Below are 27,902 nucleotides of genomic sequence, written 5' to 3' on the forward strand. Positions count from 1 at the left end.
ATTTGCGATGAAGGAATGTCACTATGGAATTATAATATATTTAAAGTCTAATGTGTTGGACTACAATATTTTTTAAAAAATAAAGTTGTAATACTTGAATGTACTGTAGTATAAACTTAGCAGAGAGCAAATGATAGAGAAAATACCAACTTGTATGTTAAAAAAAACTGCCTCCTCTGCTATTACATATTCCATTGCTGGTAAGATTCTTGGGTTATAGCAAGATTGGACTAAATGAGTATGTAGAGGAGAAACCATTTGAAAATTCTGTAGATTAGACTGAGATATTTAGAAAAACAAATCAGAAAATGCCAAAAGTAACTATGGTGAAGATACAATGTAGAAAATGACCAGGCTGGGCCTGAGAGAGAGGTCAAACACATCATCAGTCTTGAGTCCCTTTATGCCCACAAAAGATCTTAAGTGTAGCCCATCTTGAATTCCATTGACTTTTATCTACTGCCTATTTGACTATTGCTAGTTCAGATTCTTGTAGAGAGCATAAGCTTGCAATAAATCTTTATATTCCTTTGAACTACCTGGACTTCCTGATTTTCCCATACTTTACATGTAAGCAAATTGATATGGAGAGCTGCTTCCTTAGGTGTTTTGTTAGTTAACCACTTAATGTTTTAGAGCACAGTTCCTCAACCTTTCTGGATTGGCAGCCCAGAGTATTGGAGGGTGAGGGAAGGCACGTGCATGTGCACATGCAATCACCCGTTGCTTGTGTGAGTGGGGTTGCGAGCAATGCTCATGTGAGTGCCTATGGGTACCTACGATGCTCATGCAAATAGGACCCTGAGCCCTCACGACACTCAAGCTAGTGGAACTGTGTGTATGCAAACAGTCAGCCACTCATGCACATGCACCAGTCTAGCCACTCATGGCTTGGTAGTGCGTCACGATGCTCAGGTTGAGGTAAGTACAAACATTTCTTGTTTCCAAGTAAGTCATGTACTTATTTTTTAAGATGAATGTGAGGAAATACAAAAACATAGTGTGAAGAAACACTTTATGTCAGATCTGCTTCGCTTTGATGACAGCCTGCCATATGTATGTTTAGAGGAGGGTGGTGGGGTAGAGGGATATTGGGAGGGTGCATAACAGGAACCAGAAGTGCCAACCAGAGACAACGGTTGAATGATCCAAGGACACCAGCATGGGAACAAAATGCAAACACCCACCAAAGAGGCACCAAACTTTAGAACTGATACCGAAACAACTAATTTGAACCTTATTGGACACTAACAAGATGACAAAGCGGGGAGGGCCTGGGAGAAAGAAAAAATATGGTTTTATTCCTCAGATCTGACTTAGCTTATGCTGTAACCACTTGGCTTTAGTAAAAGTATATGCCTTCACTGAAAAATGGAGTTGAGGGTCTTTCTTTCCTAAACTTCCAGTTGGGACAGACCTGACACTTTACTTTTTGGCAGTCAAAAATGTTGGCATTCAGAACTCTCTTTGTAATAAGTTACAGGAGGGGATACAATATCCCAATGGAGCCAAAAACATCAGGTGGCATCCCACAATTATTTTTTAAATCAAAGTCATTAACATCTCAACAAGACTTAAGATTTTTGAGAAAGAGCACTAAACAATCCATAAAATTGCACAATTGTACACATGCTATTGTCTTCTGTGACACAATAATACAACTACAACAATTATAGCTTTATAGCAAAATATATGCACTGAATTAAATTGTAATGGTGCAGGGGTGGGATTCAAATTCCTTAACCTGTTCTGTAGGCGTGGCTTAATTTGTGGGTGTGGCTTGCTGAATGGGCATGGCTTGGTAGTCACATGACTAGCTGCACATGACCCCCCCCAATGTCACTCACATCAAGGGGGTGCCTCGCCTGGCCCCTCCCCTCACAGCCATTCCTTGTCACACCTAGCCTCAATGTATCTATAATTTTGTAAAAATGTTATCTTTTTTTGACTTTATTATCTATGTGCTATAGATAGACCACTGAAAGGAGGAAATGGCTCACATGCTTTGCCCAAGAGGGTGATAGGCAACAGGTGTTTAAGGGGCTGCCAGAAAGAAGAGGGGGGCAATTTATTTTCCAAAGAAGCGGAAGGCAAAACAAGAAGCAATGGATGGAAACTGAGCAAAGAGAGAAGCAACCTAAAACTAAGCAGAAACTTCCTGACTGTGAGAACAATTAACCAGTGGAACTGCTTGCCACCAGAAGTTCTGGGTGCTCCAACACTGGAGGTTTTAAAGAAAAGACTGGACAGCCATTTCTCTGAAATGGTATAGGGTTCCCCCCAAGGTCCCTTCTAAGTATTATTCTTGTTAGGAATATAAGTCACCTAACAGGTATTTGGGTTAGAAATATATAAACCAGGATAGACATTTTAAAACTGTATCTTTAAGAAAATGCAAAACTGTAGTTGGGTGTGGTTCCTCAAACGGCCATAAGATGGAGCCAGAAACCTGGGTTGTTTCAGTCTTGAGTTTCAGAAGAGAGTGTGAGTGTATCTCTGTTTCCTTCTGTTGGACAGTATTGCCGTTGCTCCATTTCTTCTAATTGACTGATATTACTGGATTTAATGTAAGTCTGTTACTGAACTGTTTTTTGACACTGGACTTTGATATTTGGATTATCCCTGAATTGAAAACTGACTGATTTACTTGTGAATGACTTTGGATTGCTTATTTTGGACTTTGCTTAATGTTTCTGGAAGTAAAAACCTACATTTACTGTACAGTGTATCTGTGTGCTGTATGTGTATTATTCAAACACTACTCTCAAATACGTCTCCCTGTATGCGCTCATTCTCCTAACAGGGAATTCCCTCAACACTGGTTATGGGCCCAGGCCATACCAGGCTCAGATAACTGAGAGTTAGTGTGAATACACAGTACTGTAAACAGACAGCTGTTTACTGTTTAATTGTGGGTTACTATCCTGGTAAAGATGGCACAAGTCACTTCAACATGTCTATCACTGATAACCCGGTTGGATGGAACAAACTATGTTTCCTGGTCTATGAAGTGCAGTCTACTTCTGCGTAAAGAAGGTTTATGGAATGTAGTTCAAGACCCACCGGATGTAAATTCTTGGGATCCAGCTAATGAGGATGATGCCAAGAAGCTTGCTGACTTTAAACAGAACAACGAATGAGCTCTTTGTATAATTGGACTAACACTGAGTGACTAGCAGCTAGTCCATATTTGTGGAGAAGAGTCTGCTGCTAGGTGCTGCTAGGGGAAATTGAAGAGGATTTATGTTCGTGACAGTATAGGTGCACACATACATCTTACACATAAGCTGTTTAGAGCACGTCTTCTAAAAGGTGGAGATATGTTAGCTCATTTAAACTTCATGAAAAGAACTTTTCAAGAGCTAGATGAAAAAGAATATTTTCAGAGCTGCATCAAGTTTACATCATTCTTTCCTCATTGGATGAAAGTTATGATGATTACGTATCTTCACTGGAAGTCCTGCCCAGAGATAAACTCACATTGACTGAAATAACTGGAAGATTGTTAGAAGAAGCAAGAAGACGACTGGATAGGGACCCACTGAGGAAGGAACAACCACAAGAAGAGGATTTATCTTCAACTGCCTATACTGTTAGGAAATGTTTTTCTTTTGGGGCTAGGGGACATATAGCTAAATTCTGTAAGAAGGGAAAACAACAGAATATTGGTAATCATCAGAAAGCTAGGAAGAATGTTAGTTTAGCTATGTCTAGCAATTCAACTGTAAACCATGATTTGTGGGTTGTTGATAGTGAAGCATCACAATGCACTACTAAAGATAGAAACAGGTTTGTAAAGTTGTCCACAAGTAAACAACATGTATCATTGGCAAATGGATGGAAGATGAATGCATCAGGTGAAGGTACTGCATATTGTTCTTGTATAAATGAACATTTAACTATGTTATATATACCTAAACTAAAATTTAATTTGCTGTCAGTAAGGGCTTTAGTTAATATTGGTTATGTAGTAACCTTTAGGGGAGATAACTGTATAATAGAGAAAGAGGGTAAAAGTGTCACTGCTACTTTAAAGAATGATTTATATGTAATAACATAATGACCACTTGCAGATGGCTAACTCAGTTTATAACAATGCTAAGCCACATGATGAATGTATACATTTATTACATAGACGTCTAGGGCACATTAATTTCAAAATGCTCAAACAAACTGTTGAATTGGCAGGGGGAGTAAAATTGAAACCCTGTAGCAAGTATTTACACTGTAATGCTTGTAGTCAAGAAAAGAGTAAGGTTACTCCAGCAAACAGACTTAATGGGTTTAAGACCAAAGAACCTTTAGAGGTTGTTTTTGCTGACATAATTGGTCCTAAGAAACCAAGTTTAGGAGGTGCCTGTTATATTTTGAGTATTATGGACCATTACTCACGGTACGGTTTCTGCTATCTTATGAAAAACAAAACAGAAACATTCCAACATTTCTTTAACTGGCTAAGGTTTGCTGAGAGAAAAATGAAAAGTAAAGTAATTACTTTAGTAACTGATAATGGGACTGAATTTGTTAACAAAAGATTCCAAACTATGTTGAAATTGGCTGGTGTCGAGCATAAACGTTCTGCACCTTACAGACCACAACATAATTCATTTGTAGAACGAAGAGGGCAAACATTACAAGCCATGGCTCGCACTATGTTATCTGATTCAGGTTTTCCTGAAACACTGTGGAGTGAAGCCATAATGTGTAGTAACCATGTTTTAAACAATGTAGTTAATACAACATCTTGGTGAATTGCCATTCACTCGGTTGGCATGGCAGAAAACCAAATTTAAGTTACCTACACACATTTGGAGCTCTAGCATGGGTGGATATTCCCTCACAAGTAAGACTGAAAGGGCAACATAGAGCTAAGAAGTTATTTTTTGTGGGTTATGTGGCCAACCATAGATCATTTAGATTTTGGGATCAAGGCACAGCTCATGTTTATTGCAGTGCTAATGCAAAATTTCTTGAGCACGTTGGGTGGGATAAACTGGAACAGGAATCCAGCAATGATATTATTATTGACACCCAAATAGTCCCTAAAGATAAAACCAGTAAACCCCAAATAGCCATTAAAGAGGAAGAATAGGAGGAAGTAGTAGGACAGGCACAGAAGGAGGTAGAAGAACAGGAGCAGGTGGCACAGGAAAGTCCACCAGTAAGCCCTGTATTACCAAGACGTTCAACCCGAGTAACATGACCACCTGATAGATATCAGGCTAGTGTTGTATGCCAAGTGAATACAGTTCCAAGTAATTATAGTGAATTAAAACTGTTTCCTGCTAAGGATCAGGCTGCTTGGCAGAAAGCAATGGATAAGGAACTGGAATCTTTAAAAAAACTGGATGTATACGAAAATGTTAAGTTACCACCAGGCAAACATGCCATAGGATGTAAATGGATATATAAAGTAAAGACTGGTGTAGATGGGACTGTTACCCATAAAGCCAGGTTAGTAGCACAAGGGTTTAATCAGACAGCAAATGACTATGATGAGGTGTTTGCACCTAGTCTGAAGGCTACTACATTAAGGGTAGCATTAGTGTGGGCAGCTAAGGAGAAATACATTGTAAATCATTTGGATGTAGAGACAGCTTATCTGCATGCACCATTGCAACACACTACATATTTAAAGAAACCTTTAGGTATTAAAAATGATAATACAACTGATTGCTGGAAATTGAAAAAGAGTCTTTATGGTTTAAAGCAATCAGGATATGAGTGGAACCAATGTATAGTTAAAGAATTAACTAAAATAGGTTTTGTAGCTGGCATGGCTGATCCATGTTTGTTTAAAAGAGAAAGTAATGGTATGATTTCATTATTGCTATTATTTACTGATGACATAGCATTAATCACCAAAAACTGAACAAGAAGCTATTGAGATAATTTCACTATTGGAAAAGAAATTTAAGATAAAACAATTAGGAGAAATCAAACAATATCTTGGTTTAAAGATAGATAGAACTAGAGGAGGATACAAGATCTCACAGGCAGATAAAATTAACCAATTACTAAAAAGTTTTAAAATGGAACTTTGTAAACCGGCTAAGACACCAATGAGCCAGGAGTTTAGCCATACTGATATATAAAGTCCTGTTTTTGATAAGAACAAATCTTTGATTGGTAGTTTATTTTATCTCGGTAATTGGTCAAGGCCAGATATCGCATACAGTGTTAATCAATTAGCGAGATTTAACGCTGAGTCAACTGAAAGGCACCAGCAAGCTGCTAAACGTGTGTTAAGATATCTGAAACAAACAATGCATTATGCATTGTATTTGGAGCCAAAAGATGAACTGAATTTGACTGCATGTGCTGATGCAAGTTTTGCTACAGACATAAATACACGAAAATCTACATCGGGTACTGCTGTATTATTGGGAAAAGCATTGATTGGATGGAGATTTATTAGACAGAAACATCTAAGTTTGTCAACAATGGAAGCTGAATTCTCATGTTTGTCTTTATTATGTACAGATTTAGTTTTGTATAAACAATTATTGATTGATATGGGAATTGATGTAAAAGATCCTATTGTTGTTTACGAAGATAACCAATCAGCAATACAGATGGCTTCAAATATTGCTGTTAAAACAACGAAACACACAGATTTAAGATATTTAAATGTGAGACAGTGTGTGCAAAGTAAGATGATTAAGCTAGAATACTGTATGTCAGAAAACAATATAGCAGATCATTTTACAAAGGCCCAAGGCTCTATAAAGCATAAGGCGTGCTGTGAAGATTATGGACTTAGAATGTAAGGTTGTATATATTGTCTTACCCAAAAGGGGAGAATGTTAGGAATGTAAGTCACCTAACAGGTATTTGGGTTAGAAGTATATAAACCAGGATAGACATTTTAAAACTGCATCTTTAAGAAAATGCAAAACTGTAGTTGGGTGTGGTTCCTCAAATGGCCATAAGATGGAGCCAGAAACCTGGGTTGTTTCAGTCTTGAGTTTCAGAAGAGAGTGTGAGTGTATCTCTGTTTCCTTCTGTTGGACAGTATTGCCGTTGCTCCATATCTTCTAATTGACTGATATTACTGGATTTGATGTAAGTCTGTTACTGAACTGTTTTTTGACACTGGACTTTGATATTTGGATTACCCCTGGATTGAAAACTGACTGATTTACTTGTGAATGACTTTGGATTGCTTATTTTGGACTTTGCTTAAGGTTTCTGGAAGTAAAAACCTACATTTACTGTACAGTGTATCTGTGTGCTGTATGTGTATTATTCAAACACTACTCTCAAATACGTCTCCCTGTATGTGCTCATTCTCCTAACGGGGAATTACCTCAACAATTCTGACACCTTTCCCAGGACCTCCACTCAGATCCAAAATGTGGCTGTAATAGTTGATCAGAGCTCCTCTGTTTTTTTATATGCAGCACCTTTAGCACTTAGGACAAAGGTCTCCAAACTTGGCAACTTTAAGACTTGTGGACTTCTTAAACATTCTTGCAATTCTTGTCGGGGGAAAATGCCACCTGTAAAACATCCTATACAAGTTTTCTTTATAAGCTGTTGACATTGTCATTTTATAATTTTGAGACCACAATTTTTCCCAATTCTCCAAATCAATCCCATATCCAAAATTCTTCCCCCAAACAATCATCATTTCTTTAACTTGTTCCTCCTCTAATAAAATTTCCAACAAATAAGTGTATAATTTTTTAATCATTTTTTTCATCAGTTCCTGTCAAGATCCTGTCTAGATCAGTCAATTTATCATAAAATCCCTCCGCTTTAGAATCTATAAGATACCTTGAATGTATTTGCGCATATGAAAACCAATTCATCTTTATGCCTTGTTCTTCTAGTTTTTGCATTGTTTTAAGTTCACTCTTTTCATCCAATATTTCCCCATATCTAACTGTTTGTTCCTTCTCATATATTATAGGATAAGAAAAGGCTTCAATAGTTGATAACCAGACTGGGATTTTCAAATAACATTTTCTCTTAATTTTCTCCCAATTCAACCATAAAGACTCCCTTATATAATGCCTTCTAAAATAGCCTTGCGATTTAGTTCCCTTATACCACAGAAAAGCATGCCATCCCAGTAATAAATCATGCCCCTCTAGTGTCAACAATCTAGTCTTTCTTAATGTTATCCAATCCTTAACCCACATTAAATTTGCAGCTTGGTAATACAACTCCCAATTCGGAAGGCCAAAACCTCCTCTAATTCTAGCATCTTGCAGAAGTTTTAATTTTATTCTGGCTTTCTTACCTTGCCATATGAACTTCAACACAATTTTATTTAATTTTATTTACCAAGCCTGATTGGTATGGTTTGGAATAAATATAAAATTCTGGGTAAAATATTCATCTTGATTGTTGAGATTCTACCTATCAATGACAATTGTAGGTTTTCCCATTTTTTCAAATCAGATGCTATCTGTTGTTTAAGTTTGATATAGTTATTCTCTTTCAATGTAGTACATCTTGACGTCAAATATATCCCCAGATATTTAACCTTATTCGTAACTTGAATTTTCACTTAAATCTTCCAGTTCATCTCTTTGTTTTAGTAACATATTCTTTGTCAAGATCTTTGTTTTATCTTTGTTTATTTTCAAGCCGGCCATCTCACCATAAATCTCTATCTTTTCCAGTAGCTTTAAAGCTGTTCCTAGAGGATCTTCCAAAATAAAAACCAAGTCATCTGCAAAGGCTTGCAATTTAAATTCCTCCTTCTTAATTTTCATTCCTTTTATATTTGGATCCTCTCTAATGTTTCTATTCAGCACTTCCAAAGTCAATACAAATAACAAAGGTGATAATGGGCATCCTTGTCTTGTGCCTTTTCTTATATTAATAAAATCTGTAAAATCTCCTTCTATCATCACTCTCGCCGTTTGTTTGTCGTATATGGCTTCTATTGCTTGAATAAATTTTTTAGCAAAGCCCATCTGTTCCAATAACAAAAACATGAATCTCCAATTCACATTATCAAATGCTTTTTGGGCATCTAAAAATACCAAAGCCATTTGTTTTTCAGGGTGTGCCTCGTAATATTCCAAAGTGTCCAGAATTACCCTTATATTATCCCTAATTTGTCTCCTTGGCAGGAATCCATTCTGGTCAGGATGAATAAAGTTATTTAGGTATCTTTTGAGCCTTTCTGCCAAGATGGAGGCAAAGATTTTGTAATCTGCATTCAGTAAAGAAATAGGTCTATAGTTCTTAATTTGTGATGGATCAGCCCCTTCTTTTGGAATAAGTGTGATATAAGCTTCTGACCATGTTTTGGGTATTTTCTTATTTAACATGGCTTCATTCATAACTTCTAACAATGGAGTGCTCAACGATTCTTGTAATGTTTTATAAAATTCTGCCGGGAGCCCATCTGGGCCTGGTGCTTTTCCATTATTCTGCCTATTAAATGCTTCCGTTAGTTCCATCATTGTTATGGTACTTTTTAACATTTTTTCAGTCTCTTCAGATATCTTGGGTAGGTTAGCATTTTGTAGATAAAGCTTAATTCTTTCCTCATCAAAATCCTCCTGTTTATATAATTGTCCATAAAAGTCTTGGATAATTATCTTTTTCTCCTTATTACCATAACACATTTGGCCTTGATCATCTATTAACTGTACTATTCTCCTAGATTCTTTCTCCTTTCTCAATTTGTATGCTAGCCATCTACCTGGTTTATTTGCATCTTCAAAATAGTTCTGTTTAGCACTTCTAATTTTTTGTGCCAATTCCTCTTTCTCTGCCTGACCCATCTTATGTTTAATTATATCCATTTTGAATTTAATATCTTTTTTCTGTAGCATATTCTGCAATTCTTTTTCCAGTTTTTTATAATCATCTTCTAAAGCTTTAGTAGTTTGCCTCTTCCTAATATTCTTTTTCTTTGTATAATCCATTATTAATCCTCTCGCATATGCCGTCATTGTATCCCAAACATTCTGCATTGAAGTATCTTCTTTTTTATTTTCAATGAAAAAAAAAGCCAATTCTTTGTCCATCCATTGTGTAAAGTCTTTTTCCTTTAAGATAGCGTTGTTTAATGTCCATCTAGATCTTCTTCTTTGTCCTTTCCATTTAATTGTCATAGGGTTATGGTCTGCCCATATACCCGTTTCTATATTTATTTCTTGAATGTTAGATATTAGTTCTGATGAGGTCCAAATCATATCTATTCTGGACCATGATAAATGTCTATTTGAATAAAAAGTATATTGCTGCGTTTTACCATTTCTTTCTCTCCATATATCTTTTAAATTTAATTCATCTACCATTTTAAAAAAGGATTTAGGGAGAGTCTTTCTATTTTGTTTTAATGCTGTCGCTGTATAGTCCAATTTATTATCTACAATTCCATTAAAATCTCCCATCATAATTATATTGACATGGTCCAGTCCAATTGATTTCATATGTAACTTTTTATAAAATTCTTCTTGTTTATCGTTTGGAGCATAAATTGCAACAAGTAATATTTTTATATTGTTATCCACTATTTCAACCATTAATACTCTTCCATCTTCATCAGTATAAACCAATTTTGCTGCAATAGTTTCTTTAATGTACAAGACCACTCCTCTTTTCTTACAGTTAGTCAAGGAAGTAAATTTTTTTCCCAGTTTTGGTCTTACCAATAATCGTTGATGTTGTTTTTTAATATGTACTTCTTGTAGGCAAATTATATCAAATTTTAACTTCTCCAATTTATGAAAGAGTTTTCTTCTTTTAATAGCTGAGTTCAATCCATTTATATTCATAGAAATCAATTTTTTTTCCTCCATGGTTATGTTTTATATTTAGGTCTAACAGTTCTTGTGGATCTTACTTCACGATGTTCTTTGGTCTCCATTTGTCCACCTACCGCACCTTCTTTCCCCGGTCTCATCTGGTCTTCTTGAGGCTCAATTGCAATGGTCTCTTTTTCTGTCTCTATTTCTCTTCTTCCAAAAAATTTGTTGTGGAATATTTCTGCTTTCTCAATTGAGTCGATTCTGTGTCTCTGTTCTTGCCATATAAACATTAATCCTTCTGGGATCAACCATCTATAATTCACGTCTTTTTCCAATAATTTTTTGGTCAAAAATCGATATTCTCTTCTCATCTCTCTCACTCTCCTGGGCACTTGTTTTAAAACCATAATCTCTTTACCTTTATATTTCAACCCCTTATCTCTTGCAACTTGTAATATTTGTGTTTTAATAGTCTTTTTAGTAAATCTGACATGGATCTCCCTTGGTAGCTTATTCCTCATCGCATATCTTGTGAAAACACGATATATCTCATCTACTCCGTCCATCATCTTTTCCTCTGTTATCTCCAAAGCTCCAGCCAGAATTTCTATCATTACAGCCGCCAAATCTTGTCCTTTTTCTTCCTCAATATTTTGAAATCTGAGATAGAATTCTGACCTATCCATCTCCCACTTCAACATCCCAGATATATCTTGTTGCACCGTTGTTAATTTGCTAACAATATTTCCAATTGTATCATCTCTTTGTTTATCTTTCTCCTCAATTTTTTGGAGTCTCTCCTCCTGTTTCGCCATCATTTGTTGGAAGTTTTCAATTTTTTCATCAGTCTTTGCAATTCTTTGTTCAATACTCTCTGTTCTTTGATCAATACTTGTTTTGAGTTCTTGTATTCCTTGTATAATCATCGCTAGATCCATTTGTACTTTATCCTGCTTCGCCATTATTGATAGTCGTCCTCCAGTTGATGGAGAAGCAGGAGCAGAAGTTGAACTGCCCGAAGGTAAAGTTTTCTTACTCATTTGTATAACTCAGAATCTTTAAGCTCCTTTAATCCAATCAATAGGGTAGCCAATTATAATCCAATTGGGAAGAAGAAAAACATTTTTTTAAAAAGCCAGTAAAAAATAAAGAATCCAGGATTAAAAAGAGAAGGAGAAAAAGAAGATTAAAAAGAAAAAAAGGAGGAGATTCTTCAGGTTCTTCTAAACCTTAACCCTGTTGTAAAATGGCCAATTATGATTCAAAAATAAAAATTAAGAATAGTAAAAAAGAAAAAGAGAGTAAGACCCAATAATATTAAAAAGCAATGATCAAAAAAAAGAAAAGGAAAGAGAAAGAATTCTTCAGGTTCTTCACACCTTAGTCCAATTATAGGGTCTCAAAAAATAAAAAAAATAACCATAAAAATAAATAATAAATGGAAATGGAAAATAGAAAAGGCAAAAATACCAATAAGCAAATAGAAAAAGGAAAACTATTCTGAGGCTTTCCCTTTAAAAAAAAAGTAAGTTTAAAAATTAAAAATAAAGTCAAACAAAAGAAAAAGAAAATAGATATACACATATTACAAAATACTGTGGGGTTAAGGAGGAGGGATGAAACAGCTAAAGAAAGATAAGAAAGAAAGCACACTGCATCTTATTTAGTTATCCAAGGCTCTTATTATGGCTTTTCCACAAATTCCAAAGCCAAACTTCAAGTAGTCAATAATAGAAGTTCCAAAGAACACCTGTTAAAACATTCTCCGGTGTTCTTCCCTCTATCTAATCAAGTTCCAGTGTCCTTGAGAAAGAATTCCTTCACAGCTCTTTCAACTTTCAATAAAGTATCTTCAAGCCTCTAGTTGGCAGTGTTACAAAGTTTCTTTAATCCACTCCCCCTTCTTTCCCAAAAAAGCCTAATAAAAAAAGGGAAATATACATGTATATATATGTATTTAAGAAAAAAAAATTACTAAAGGGAGCCTCTATTCTAAAAAAAAACTATTAGCAGTCAAAAGGGGGGGAAAAGAAAGAAAAATTAGGTGAATATAAAAGGAAAAACCAGTCTAGTTACAGTTACTAGATCACAATGGAAGTTCAATGGAAGCAAAAGTAAAAGTAAAAAGCCAAGCCTCAATTTGACATTCTCTTTAAGAAATCGCCGCTAAATCAGTTTCATCAGTTTTTGACCAAAGTCTTACAGGATTCTTCTCATTTTAGAGTGTCCTTGAGTCCCTGAGAAAAAAAAAAATTCTCGCCAGCCGATGCACTCTCCTTCAGCCTCTCCTTCCGGAGCTGTCACAGCTTCAGCAGCCTAATGGCTGCCTCTCCGCCGATGGTAAAAGGGCTTCTTCTGGATCAGCCAGGGACTTTGCGATGTCCCTGGGATAAGCAGAACGCGCCCCTTACTATCACCGTCTCTACGGGACGGTTTAGGTCCATTAGGACCGACCAGGGGCGAAGATATCAGCTGCAATCTCAGAGCCCCAAGATTGCAGCTGTATCGCAGTTATTTAAGAACAAATCTGAAAAATGTTGGAAATGTCATCAGATACCTGGCTCACACTACCATATGTGGTGGACTTGTGAGGACGCTAGAAAATATTGGACTAAAATTCGCATATGGTTGGAAAAAATGACAAAGACACATATAGACTTGAAACCAGAGATTTTTTTATTGGGAATCTTACCTGATATATATAATAAAAATTTGAAGTATTTGATTGTAAATATATTAACAGCGGCTAGGATTGTATTTGCTAAGAACTGGAAGAGTGAGAAAACCCCATCAGAAGAAGAAATTATTAAGAAAATATTGGATTGTACTGAAATGAGTAAATTGACATTTGAAATCAGAGAACAAGAAGATAAACAATTTTATGAAGTTTGGGATCTTTTTTATCAATGGTTAGATAATAAAACATAATGATAGAATATTCAGATTTAGCATAAAAAAAAATTTTTTTCTTAATATTATTTTTATAAAACATTATTAAGGTAGATTTGGTATGATCTTATGATTTATTGCAAAATAAATTAAGCAAACTATAGTTATCTCGTTAAAATATGAATTAACAAAATTATAAATGATTTTTTTTAGTGATGATATTAGGTTATATAATTATTGATTGATAATATGAGCTATTATGTAATATAATTATACTAGTGACTAGGAAATGAATGCACAAAAAAAAGTGGTAAACCAATCGATGCACTGTATGTAAATTCATGAAGAAGGATATTTTTATGTTTTTTGTGGTATGTTTATGTTTATTTTGTTATGTATGTTTATGTTTATCTTGTTATTAAAAAATAAAAAAAATTATTTAAAAAAAAGACTTGTGGACTTCAACTCTCAGAATTCCTCAGCCAGCAGAATTGGCTGAGGAATTCTGGGAGTTGAAGTCCACAAGTCTTAAAGTTGCCAAGTTTGGGGACCCCTGGTTTAGGATCAGAGCTAAGTTAGTGCTTTTCTATTAATACATAATCCTTAAAAGGGCTCTCTTGCATGGTCTAATTCAGAGATCCCCAACCTTTCTGGCACCAGGGACTACTTTCATGGAAGACAGTTTTACCATGGACCTGTGTGTGTGTGTGCGTGTGCGAGAGAGAGAGAGAGAGAGAAACAGAGAGAGAAGGGGGAAGGGAGGGGGACAGCCTGTGCTAAATGATTTTATTGAAGACCTGTGCTAAATTATTTTACCTATGTTTTATAGATATCGGATCTAGCTATCGTGTTAGATTAGCTCTTATTTATATATGAAATGTTGCATTGTTGGAAATTAAATAGAACTTCATCAATAAGCCTTCCTATGGGACAAAAAAACCAAGACACATTCATGCTTCCATAGACATTTGATAAGGGAATCATTACTGCAAACCTGGGAAAAGGTTAAAAAAAAACATTATATGAAGATACCAAAATGGATCTCACCAATGGAAGTGATATTACACCCTAATATGAGGGATATAAGGAAAATGGTCAGATATGAAGAATTATTAGACAATCAGGGGAATCTAAAAATGATTGATAAAAGAACAAAATATAATTATAGATTGGTGGCCATACTTACAAATTCAGACAAAATTTAGGAAAGACTTAGAAGAACAAGGGATAGTAAACAACAACTGGACCAAATTTTGACAGGCAAGGAGATAAAATTTATAACAAGGATGCATAACTATTTGTTGGAAGTGGAATTAGAAGAGGAAATAGTAAAGGGATCAATGATTGCTGGGCAAAAAATGTAGGGCATAATATAAATTTAGAGGATTGGGAAAAATGTGGACCGATAACTGTAAATTGACATTGTCAACAGCTTTTAAAGAAAATCAATATAAAATGTTTTGTAGATGGCACCTAGCCCCAGCAAGACTGGCCAAAAAGTATCCAAACACCAAAGCAGAATGTTGGAAGTGTAAATATAAAGAAGGAACATTCTTCCATGTGTGGTGGCAGTGTCCAGAGGTTAAAAAATATTGGATGAGGGTACAAAGATGGTTATTAAAAAATTGCAGATCACAAATTAGAACTCGAACCGGAAATATTCTTATTAGGAATAATTAAGGGAAAATTGAGCATCATTATATATATCATAACTGGCGAGAATAGCCTTCTCACAGGGATGGAAGAAGGAAAAGATGCCATCTGAAGAAGACTTGACACAAAAAATAATGGATTGTGCAGAATTGGATAAATTCACAATGGAATTAAGAGGCAATTAAAGCATTCAACTATATGTTGAAGACCGTGTCTATGGATCCAGATAAATTTCCAAGCTCTGTTTTAAAGAACAGGTGCATAATATGCTTCCTTACACTGGGGCTGTCCAACTTTCGAGTGCCATGTCATAATATGAATTCACCATCCTATGCCAGGAAATCTTAAGAATTAGTCATCATTGCTATGACTTGAATATTGACTAAAGAGTAGAGTATATAGATGCTAAAATATACAATAAAATTCAATGGTCCTCCTCCCACTAGATGGAAACAGAATTTATCCCTGATATTGAATGAGAGGAGCTACTAATTTCTGGATGCTCTCTTTCCATTGATTATTATGGTGAGCACCTAGTGCTCTTTCTTATTATATCTTCAGGTCTTGTATTTTGACATAAGTTTGCACTATAAAATGGCTATCAATCATGACTTCACAAGTTATTTTTGGAAAAGATCTGCACATGGAAGAAAAAGCGAAGTCTTTTGTTTATACATCAGCATTTTTCTTTCAGATGGAGTTCGATGAGAAAGATTTGCGACGTGAAATCAGCTATGCAATCAAAAACATCCATGGTATAAGGCAAGTATTCAGACTGAATTGAATGTTCATGGCATAAAATGTATATAATGATACTTATCTGGGGCATCCAAAGCAGCTGATAGTTTGGGAAGTCGCTTGCTACTGAAAATGTTTTCTATTATCTTGAAATCAAAAAGAAAAATGTTGATGAGAATGTTTTGCTGCAACATTATTTATTTTTATCCCACCTTTACTATTTTAATAAATAATTCAAAGCAGTGAACAATATTATTAGGCTGAGAGAGAAAGAGAGTGACTGGCCCAAAGTTACCCGCCAGCTTTCCTGCCCTTAATAAGGCAGGACTAGAACTCACGATGTTCTCCTGGGCCACTGGCCTGGTGCCTTAAACCACTAAACCAAACTGATGATTATGATTATCATATTGGCATGACTAGAGATTCACAAACCTAAACTACAATGTCTTGTTAATCCATTTTAGCTAGAGGGGAGGATGAAAAAAGCTTGGGACATCAGATTGTAAATCTACTGAGAAGTTTTTAATTTCTGCTATAACAGGAGGGCAAGGGAAATGGCATAGTACTTACGTGATGATTCCCTCCCTGCTAGCAATTTTTTTAAATTTTTTTCTACTGCAGATGAAGGTGTAACTGACAGAAAAGTGTTGATTTTGAGATATTGGTTTATATTTATAGATTGCTACTCTGGAATTGTTTTTTTAAAGAATAAGCTGTAATTGGAATGTATAGGTTAGGTGATTCTTGCTATTACACAAGAAAGGTAAAGTACTATTTCCTGTTATTCCTAGCTGCTTTGGGGGCAACAGCAAGCAAAATCCATTGTTTCCACAACAGTTTTTTCCTCTGACCCAGTAAAAGTATCCATTATGATCTATTTTATAGCTAGCTGTTTTTTACACTTCCACTTTCTAATTATTAAACTCATTAGTAAGGGGAATTTTTTTCTCCTAAAATACATAATTGGCACTTCCTTTTTATATTCAAAGATATTATAAAAGTATTATGAACAAGCATATTACACGTTCAGTTTGCAAAATATCTTTCAACAACAAATATTATTGTTCTTATCTTTCTATAATCTTTATTTTCTGAAGTTCTTGTTCCATCCCTATATTATTTAACTAACATTACTAGCAAAAGAAGAGGCCTGTTGCAACCGAAAAGCTGTCTTGCCATGGGAGGGGATTGTATTCTGGAATGTTGCCCATCTTTAAACTTCTTTTTCCCCCCTCCCCACTTGTTTTTTCTCTGCTGTGTCTATGCTCTTCTATCCTCCCTGTGTTGCTATAGGACGGGACTGTTCACACCAGACTTGGCATTTGAAGCCATTGTGAAAAAGCAGGTGGTGAAGCTGAAAGAGCCTTGTTTGAAGTGTGTCGACTTGGTTATTCAGGAATTAATCAATACAGTTAGGCAGTGTACCAGTAAGGTATTGAACTAGCCATTGTAGCTCTTACTTGACTGAGTTGGGAAAACCTAAAACTCTACTATTCTATTTTTCCCAACGTGCCAAAGACAACCTCCAGGAATTGCTACAAACTTCTTCTAAAACCTTGATTGGCTAAAGTTGAGATTGTCCTGTTTCCTATATTTTTATAAAATGCTTAAATACGGCTTTATGTGGTCCAGACAACAATCTTGGTATCACATTTCAGTTAGCCCTAGTTCTCTCTTGTTTTCATCTTTGATCTCAAACAGAAGCATTTGTGAGCTGTCTGGAGGTTGTTCAAACTAGCAAGCAGATTTCTTCTTGGTTCCTGGCTTTCTGTTAAGTGCATGCCTTTTTGATCTGTCATTTCAACTACTCTCTCTGAATTTTTTTCATAGCAACAGGGCAGATAAAGCTAAAGTTGTTTTAGCAATCTAACCTTAGTTAATGCAGCTGAAGTAATGCCCTGTCTCTGATCTGAAAGTCTCCTTCAAATAGGAATTTCATCATTCCAGTATAATTGGCTTGGCCATATATTTAAAACCTGATTTTTCAGGAAACTGACCTCTATGATTATATTTTTGAATTCAAAAGCAAGCTGTCCAAACCAAGATTTCAGGATCTCTTTGTATATCTTCTTGATATTTTTTATAATTAGCAAAGTACTGAAGAACACTCTATGAAGAGTAATTTACATTGCTTGATTTTGCAGTGCTATATGTGATAGATTAAATCTGTTTCTAACTAAGGTATTGAGCGTTTTTGTTGATACGCTGCGAAGAAGCCAGCACTTGCTGTCCAAGGTCCTTCAAGTTGCATTTACTCAAATGCAACAGTATCTCCAATTGTCTGTCCTGTCTGTCTGTCTGTTTGTTAAATTTATTTACTGCCTATCTTGTATCGAAACAACTCTGGGAAGCTTACAGCATTAAAACATTAAAATCCTAACAAATATTTCTAAAAATTACATAGAAATAACAATGATGATAAAATCATAATCAAAATTATAGTTAAAAGATGTGGAGGGAGGGAACAAAATACATGGAGGTGGGATTGCTTCTTAATTCATTAGCTACCTCCAGTGTAATGCTTCTTCATCAGCGCCCCAAGCAATCTGGCAGAGCCAGGTCTTCAAGCTCTTGTGGAAAGTCAGAAGGGTAGGAGCCAATCTCATCTCTGGGGATAAGATGTTCCAAAGGGCAGGAGCCATGATAGAGAAGTCGTTTTCCTGAATCCCACCAGCTGGAATTCCTTGACTGATGGGGCCTGCAGCAGGCCTCCTCTGCCAGAGCAGGTGGGGCAGGCCAGGGGGTGAGATGGTTCCTAAAGTAAGCTGGACCTATGCCATGCAGGGCTTTTACAGTAGCAGTTGCCCAGCTGGCGTGTACTGAGATACCATACTATGGGACTCATTACAGAAGTCTTTCCCCAACAGTAGAGTATCGGACATTTTTATGTGAGCATGGAAATAACTTATTAATCTGAAAACAGGTATTGGCAAGATGACAGATGAAGAGATTATAAGAATGATAAAATAGGCCTACATGTAATTACTACTGCAAAGAGGAATTGGTTACTAGTTCCATTATTTTAGTAGTAGCATTTATTTCAACCTAAATAGCCAAAAATCATTGTTGGACTGTGTTCTGGGCAAACTGTGAGCACTGAAATGCAGTTGAAGTGCTGATTTCTGAAAGAGGTCTCTTCTTTACTGATACAGCCATGATGTATATAAGGGCCTATATATTGTATTGGAATTTTTCTTAGTTCAAACCATTTGCTTTGCACATAGAAAACTTACATGTTACACAAATATTTTAATTGACATATTTGGAGAATACATGTAGATATGAAAAAGCAGTAAGTTACATGAATCTTGTGTCTTTTTATTCAGTTAGACAAACAATATCTCAATTTCATGCTCCAGTGATGATGCTACTTATCTATTCCAGAAGTGGAAAGTAATTCTATCAAAAGTGGCAGTCATCACCAGCACCCTTCTTTCTCCCCCACACTATTATTCCTCGATGCCTGCTAGGTAAAAAGGCTTTCAGACATTGGCAGCCAATCACAAGTCAAACCTTAAGTATGAGATGCTATTATTCTGTGCAGAACACAGTGCTTGAAGGAAGTTTGAGTCTAGTCTTTTGAGACGAAAAGCTGATGCTAGCACAACTATTCAGTGAAGCAATACTTAAAAATATGCTTCCGGAATAATCAGAAACCTTGAAGCCTTTCTGTTCTTTTCTGTAACGCTTGTAATGCATGTACCATAGGTTGGCTGATTATGCTCTAGACCAAGGGTGTCAAAATCGCGGCCTGCGGGCCAGATACATCACATGCTGGCCATGCCCACCCTCAGTTTAGTGAAGGGGAAAGGTCGCAATATGTCATGTGATAACAACAAGATACCATGAGTTTGACACCCCTGCTCTAGACAAACAGGCTAGCTGTAGGTACACAGAGAAGCAGCCATAACTCCTTCCCTGCCACTGTACTAAAACAGTTTTCATGAGTTTTGAGGATAGCAAGTAAAAGATGGACTTCCGTGCCTTTACTGAAGACCTATTGTCACATGGAATACTTTTCAAGGATGCGCCATTTGGATTACAGTCCATTTGCTGCAGGATTTGAGGCTGCTGAGGAGCATAATTTTTTGAAAGATTTGGAAGGGAACTGCTCATTTTATCAATTCAAGAAGGAACTTCTTGAGGAAGTGCTGCTGCTTTTTCATTTTGCACACTACTAACCTTTTCAATCTCTTTTTCCCTCTCTGTCATTTTCCCTCTATTCTTCAAAATCTCTCCTTTGTGTTCATACTTTCTGCATGGTGCAGGACGGGGCTCTTCACACCTGATATGGCTTTTGAAGCAATAGTGAAAAAACAGATTATAAAGCTCAAAGAGCCCAGTTTGAAGTGTGTTGATCTGGTGGTCTCAGAGCTGGCCATGGTCATTAAAAAGTGTTCAGAGAAGGTAATGGGTCTATACTCTTTTTTCCCCATTTTTCTGCTATCTCCCTAATTCTTGATAACATTTCAGGAGTATGGCTTCATAGGATATCTAACAAAATGAAAGCCTGATTGCATTCAAATAAGAAGCAATGGACATTACATGAAGTTCCATTCTTCTAATTAATTATTAGCTTAGTTCTCTTGACTCATTTGGGTCAGTTACTCATTTCATTAATTGAGATGTAAATTCCTTTCCTGTGGTTTATTGCAAATGGATAGCTATACAATCAGGTTCTATAATAATGCTGTATCTTGGGTCATAGCAATTATAGTTGTATTTGATCTGAAATGGAACTAAAGGAGCATTTTACATGACTTCCTGTGAGGTATTGTCTCTATATTAAACATGTATGTCATGAAAGATGCTTTGGAATATATACAATATTTTATGAACAACTTTCTCTAGGAGAAAAATCAACTCCTTTTGATATTAAGAAGCCAGTCTTCTGTGTGCTCCTTTTTTCTACTAAACCCCTGAACGATCTTGGGCTATTTCTCAAAAGATCATTGGGGGAGTATTAGGGAAGTATTGTGTCAAAATAGATTAATAAATTAAAATAGATCTGTTCTAAATTGGTTACTTGGTAAATCAATCCTTCCCCAGTGATAAAACAGGGAAGCAGCCCAACCCAGACCTTCCTTTTTCTTGTATGTCTGTATAAATAGTGCTTAAAGCTGCAAAGATCTGATGTCTTGTCCTATTGTCCTAGCTTGGTTCCTATCCCAGGTTGCGAGAAGAGACAGAGAGAATTGTTACTACATACATCAGAGAACGTGAAGGAAAAACTAAAGACCAGGTAAACAGTTGGTTTCCTTATCTTTATTATTTTTATTTATTTATTTTTGTCAATTGCTTACAAGATAATAGGTATAAGTAAAAACATAATTATGAATACATGGATACATATAAGAAAAATAAAAATAAAAGAAGCAATAGGACAGGGACAGTAGGCATGTTGGTGCGCTTATGCACGTCCCCTACAGACCTCTTAGGAAAGGGATGAGGTCAATAGTAGACAGTCTAAGGTTAAAGTTTTGGGGGTTTGGGGAAGAAACCACAGAGTCAGGTAGAGTATTCCAGACATTGAAGTTGCTGAAGTCATATTTCCTGCAATCAAGTTTGGTGCAATTAACCTTGAGTTTTTATCTATTGTATGCTCTTGTATTGTTACGGTTGAAGCTGAAGTATTCATTGACAGGTAGGGCATTGCAGTGTATGATTTTATATACTATACTTAGATCGGACCTAAGGCGGCGTAGTTGTAGGTTTTCTAGGTCTAGAATTTTGAGTCTAGTGGCATAAGATATTCTGCAACGAGTAGAGGAATGGAGAACTCTTCTTGTGAAATATTTCTGGACTTTCTCAACTGCGTTAATGTCAGATATGTAATGTGGGTTCCAGACTGATGAGCTATATTCGAGCATTGGTCTAGCAAATGTTTTGAATGCTCTAGTTATTAGTGTAATATTACCAGAGAAAAAGCTATGTAAGATTAGGTTATCAACTCTTAATGCCTTTTTGGCTATGTAGTTACAGTAGGGTCTAGCACTTAGATCATTAGAGATGAGTACTCCAAGATCCTTGACAGAGTTTGGATCATCAGAAGGTCTTGACTATTCAGCCTGTATTTTATTTTCTGATTTTTTTTGCCAACATGTAGGACAGAGCATTTATTTGTTGAGATTTGAAGTTGCCATTTGTTTGACCATTCTGATACATAGTCAAGGTCTTTTTGAAGGGTAGCAGTATTGTCTCTGGTGTTGAATAGCATTACATCATCAGCGAAGAGAATGCAGTTGCTCTTAATACGATCACAAAGGTCATTTATGTAGAGTATGAAAAGAGTTGGTCCTAGAACACTGCCTTGGGGGACACCACTGTTGACAGGTACAGAATTTGATAGGATGCTCCCAATTTTGACCATTTGTTGTCTGTTTGACATGAGTGCTTCTATCCAGTTATGCAGATGTCCAGAGATACCATAAGATTTTAGTTTTAGGAGTAGTTTGTCATGTACCACCGATCAAGTTGTGTAGTCCATATGTTTTTGCAGTGTAAGAGTTGCAGATTACATGATAGTTTTTTTCCTGAAACCAAATCTATGGATTTCACAGTCTGATCGGTAAACATGATAGTCTATTACTGTGGTAATGGAGTCGGGAGAGATGCGTTGAGCCATGTTTCACAGACAAATATAATGTCGAATTTAGCCGTATTTAGTAAGAGGAGAAATTCAGGTGTTTTATTTACAAGGCTTCTTGCATTGAGTAGCTTGCATTTAGGGCCAGTTGTGGTTGGAATATCTTCTAGATAACCTTTTGGACTGACCAAGAATAGAAGGATCAGAACTGAAAAGGTAATTCTTAAAACAAAAATGAACTCTTCCTTGGTTTTTTAAAATATTTGTAGTGAGCTAAAATTACTGTTAGATTAATAATTTCTATCTCAACAACTTTGATGTGTCGTCCAACTCCTCAGCATGCTCAACAATTGTGAAACACTGAACTAGGATTATGGAGTAGGATTTGTAGTACTTCTGTTTGAGGGCAGTGCAGATTCCCTTGAATACCCAGGTTTTTTAAGCCATAACTTTAAAAAAAAAAAGCTTGATTAGACCAGCTCACTGCTTTTTTCCTGTAGTCCTTTTTAGCAACTGCAGTAGTAGAGAAAAATGCAAGCTAAATTAGGATCTTTTTCAAAGCCATTTTTTCAGCAAGCCGGTATAAGGTTAGTAGGGTATCCCAAAAGTGCTTTTTCGCTTCTCATCCAAGAAGCTTCTTCAGCTCTGACTGAATGGTGGGGAATGGAAGGATTTATATTCCTTGCAGACAGCTGGTCATTTGCATTCTTTGAGAGAGGCCACTCACTTAAGACCATTTGGAGGTTTATCTATGACCTCAGGATCACCTGAGTAGTACAAATGGGTGTGGAGTCTTCTTGGAACTGCTTAAAGGACTGTGTTGTAGACTGGAGATAGATGCTATCATATTCCCCCCTCCCCTTTTAAAAGAGGGCCATTCCGTTTTGACATAGATGACTTCTTTGACCCTTCTTTCAAACCAGCGGTCCTCTTTCTCCAAAATGTGGACTTTGCTGTCTTCAAAAGATCTTGACAGACTTGAACAATGGGGCCCAATTCAACAAAATGAAATGGACTATTACACTGTGTTTTGCCATTGAAAATCACTTAGAAGCAACCACTTAGAAGCAGCTGGTCCAGAACATAGCAGCTTGGGCAATAATAGGCATTCCACTGTATGTCCATGTGATTTCATTGCTCCACAAGCTGTATTAGTGCCAGCTGGCTTTTAAGTGCAATTCAAGGTACTATTTAGTACTGATGAAGCCCTCCAGAGCATATGGCCTGGTTATTTTAGGGACCATTTATCACTGATTGTTTCTGCCCATCCTGTATAATATGGCAATGAGGGTGCACTTCAGGTCCCTTCGGTTAAAACTTCAGTTCAACAAATCTATTGGGGCTTTGGAATCGTGCCTTTTCTATGGTGGTGTATACCTCTGGAATAGCATTCTATCAGAAATTCATATGTTTCCCACCTTTTTAATGTTGTGACGGTACTGAGAAACTGACTATTCTCTATTCTCCCAGAACTTGGCGTAAGATGGTAGGTGAATCCTATAAGATTTGTATTCTTATAAAATCTGTTCAGTATGTTTTTCTTCATCCATGTAGTCTGTTTCTTTTATTTTATTGTTCTGGTTTTTATTTTGTTAAGTGTCCAGTATTGGTTGGAATTGGGTGTTCTTTAAATTTATGTGTGTATGTAAATAAATGGTAATCTTCATAGGTCATCTTCTCTGAATGTAGAAAGATAGACTAGATGGGTTAATTTTTAATTTATGTTGTGTACAACTGAGAAACTTGTCGTTATTTTTTCAGATTCTTCTGTTGATTGACATAGAGCTGTCCTATATCAACACAAACCATGAAGACTTCATTGGATTTGCCAAGTGAGTGTTTGCTATCTAATAAAGTTCTAGAAAAGCATGTAGACTACATAGTGTCTCTGTTTTTCACTGAAGACCAGAGACATAATCTATCTAAATATCTTTTTTCAGCTAGATCAAGTAGAAACTAAGAATGCTTGATTTTAAATTGTAAAGAAGCTTTGATGTTAAGACTTAGTTCAAGTGAAATTGATAAAAAGAGTTTTATTACACTTTGGTTTGGGTTCTATTCTCTTACAAATTTAGAAATACACACTTTTGAAAACGTTCAATAAAAATAAGAGTAAAAGTATTATACTTTCCATAAAAGTGTAATACTTTTATTTCTATTTTTATTGAACATTTTCAAAAGTGTGTATTTCTAAATTTATTCGGATCTTAACTTTATTTTATTTATTATTTACAAGCTACTCGAATCATTGCTGACTCTGAGTGACTTATAATGCCTATCACTTGCAAACATGCTTAAAGCAACAAATAAAACTAAAATAGCAGCAATTGAAAACACTGACTTCCACAGTCCTTATTGATAAATTTCCTTGTGAGAAATTATCCAAGGGGCTATTCTATTTTCCCTTGTCTTATTGAGCAGGTACCTTTGGGAACATTCAGAAACATAGCCAGACACCCAGCCTTTAAGGATATGAGAGGCGACAACCAGCATCTTGCAATGCATCTCACTAGTAACCAGTACAGCTCTCAGAGTTAAAGAAGTACATGGATGAACCAAGGAAGGATCATAGTTACCTATGCTGCTTGAATTCAGAACAAGTTTCCAAGTGGTTTTCAAAGGCAATTCCATGTAGAATGCATTGCAGTAGCTAAGTGAGAAGTGACTAAGGAGCACAATAAGCCTTCCTGCCCATACGTACTATTTCTTCTTCAATTATGATCCACTTCAGTGGACTAACACTGTGAGAGAACAGAGTCTCAACTAGAACCAATGATGGAATATAATTGGAATTGGGAGGCCTGAACCTGAACATATTCTTTTCTATCCAGATGTACTAATGGTCTCCAAACACCATAATTAGTGCCTCAAGGACATGCTGATCTTGTATCTATAGATGACTTCCCACATTGGCTTCATGTAGATATTAAATACATGTGGATAAAGTGTCTACAAGAAACCCACAAGAAAAGGATATGGGGCTCAGTATCTTCCCTGCTTCTATTGCCTGGAACTTTCCCATTCCCCAATTTCCAAACAGTTCAAAAAAACAATCTGCCTCTCATTATCAAAAGTAACCAAAATACAAATTTAATGCAACTTTGAAAACAATAGCAGGGTACAAATGTAATAAGTTAGAATGGTAACCATGCTTTGAATTACTAGATTGTGAGTATCTGCATGAATAGCATTCAGAACATACTTAGTTAAGCACTTGAATAATGTTGAGATGGGAGAAAAATAATATTTATGTATATGTAATAACCATGCTATCCTTTCAAGAAGCAAAATAAAGCAAACCACAACTTCAGAGGGGTTATCAAAGTGAAATGGATATTGAAGGTGCTAGAGAATAGAACAGTGTTGTTATGTTGTTTGCTGCTATTGCTTCTCTGATTACATTTTTGAACTAAGTAACAGTACTATATGATTTGCTCTGAATAACGAGATTGGCAGTATATAAATTTAATGAATGAATAAATAAATAACTATTCTTGAATTTGAAATCCCCAGGTTTACTGTGAGCCTTGAAATTAGAAATTCAAGAATAGTAGTTGCGCTACTTGAGTTCAAGTGAAAGGGAAGCCTCTTCCTCTCTATGGTTAATGTATTGGTGGCTTTAAAGTGAGAGGTAGATTACAATAATTAATAATACAACTAGTCCTTATTTAGCAATGACAATTTGATTCTTAAGTGGTTGCTAAGTGAAACTCTTGATTGTGTTTATGCTTTTATTTTTCTTTTATTTTACAGACCTCTGAAGGTCATAAATGTGAGAATTGGTTGCAAAGTTACTATTTCATAACTGTCCTAACTGCAAATTGGTTGTTATATGAAGCAGTCGCAAAACGAGAACTAATTGTACCTTACAACTTGAAAAAGATTCTAATTCTATCAATCTGGTTCTTATTAAAACTTATAGCTTTTTTAAAAAAATGACTTTTTATCATTTATGATGGTCAGGCTTTGAGAAAAAGTATACAGGGAGAAAATCACAATATTACAGGTAGTTCCTGACTTAGAACCATTCATTTAATGACCATGTGAAGTTACAACAGCACTGGAAAAAAGTGACTTATGACCATTTTTCACACTTAGAAACCGTTAAAGCATCCTCATGGTCACGTGATCAAAATTCGGATGCTTGGCAATTGGTTCATATTTATGACAGTTGCAGTGTCCTAGAATCACGTTACCATCTTTTGCAACCTTCTGACAAGCAAAGTCAATGGAGAAACTAAATACACTTAACCATGTTTTTAATTTAACAATTGCAGTGATTCACTTAACAACTGTGACAAGAAGTTTCATAAAATGTGGCAAGAACTGTCTCATTAAGCAACATAAATATTAGGCTCTGTTGTGTTTGAACATTGAGGACTACCTGTAATGTGATCAGAAAGATTAAAGTGAGAATATAGTTTATACTGCATTGGTAAAACCACACTTGGAATACTGAATCCATTTCTAGTCATCACGATACAAAAAAGATGTTGAGATTCTAGAAAGAATACAGGAAAGAGCAACAAAGATGATTAGGGATCTGGAGGCTAAAGCATACAATGAACGATGGCAGGAACAGGCTATGTCTACTGTAATGAAGAGAAGGAATGGGAGTGACATGATAGCCATCTTCCGATATTTGTGGGCTGTCACAGAGGGGGTAGTCCTATTCTCCAAACACCTGAGGGCAGGACAAGAAATAATGGATGTGAAGGTTATTAAAGAGAGATCCAAGCTAGAATTAAGGAGAAATTTCCTGATAGTGACAACAAATAACCACTGGAATGGCTTGCTTCCAGAGGTTGTGTGTGCTTCATCGCCAGATTATTTCAAGAAGAGATTGGGCAACCATTTGTCTGGAATGGTTAGGATTAGGCTCAAGCAGCAGGTTGGACTAGAAGATCGCCAAGGTCCCCTCCAATTCTTCTTATTCTATGATTAGTGTCTTATTTCTCCAACTCTCCCTAAATCATTGTTACTCAAGAAGTATACCACCAGCTTTGTAACTACATTTATGGGATTTCTTTATATTAGTTATTCCGAATGTTTGTTTATCCATATATTTCCTTGATGGAATCACTGGAAATTACATTTGGTTCACCATAATTGAGTTCTCTTTTCTCTTCCCTTAAATACTTTATCAAGTTTGATAGTCTCTTTTTTAAAAAACATTTAAAAGTTTGTTGCTTCTTTATTGGGCTCAATTTTTGTTTCTTTTACTTTACTTTTGGGGCACTCTAGTAGTGGCTATAGCCTCTGAGCAGCATACTGTATACATATGCTCAGGCCAGCTGCATCAAACTATTGATAGA

The 27,902-nt window shown here is 35.9% G+C and overlaps 1 protein-coding gene across 14 annotated transcripts in view; it reads left to right on the plus strand.

Annotated features, from left to right (window-relative positions):
• Window positions 1-27,902, plus strand: part of DNM2 (dynamin 2) — a 166,714-nt gene that overhangs the window by 67,687 nt on the left and 71,125 nt on the right. For 8 of the 14 annotated variants that reach the window (XM_087926047.1, XM_087926050.1, XM_087926051.1 and 5 more), the window contains exons 9-12: window positions 15,958-16,025; window positions 17,295-17,433; window positions 21,157-21,243; window positions 24,349-24,419. In XM_087926047.1, the coding sequence (XP_087782173.1) occupies window positions 15,958-16,025; window positions 17,295-17,433; window positions 21,157-21,243; window positions 24,349-24,419 (365 nt within the window). Of the gene's footprint in view, window positions 1-15,957; window positions 16,026-17,294; window positions 17,434-20,269; window positions 20,409-21,156; window positions 21,244-24,348; window positions 24,420-27,902 lie in introns of all 14 variants that reach the window. The other 6 variants (XM_087926048.1, XM_087926052.1, XM_026716748.2 and 3 more) reach the window with 1 other exon arrangement.

Source organism: Pseudonaja textilis, chromosome 2 (assembly GCF_049901715.1).
Source record: "Pseudonaja textilis isolate UNSWEBS1 chromosome 2, rPseTex1.2, whole genome shotgun sequence".
NCBI classification, from domain to species: Eukaryota; Metazoa; Chordata; class Lepidosauria; order Squamata; family Elapidae; genus Pseudonaja; species Pseudonaja textilis.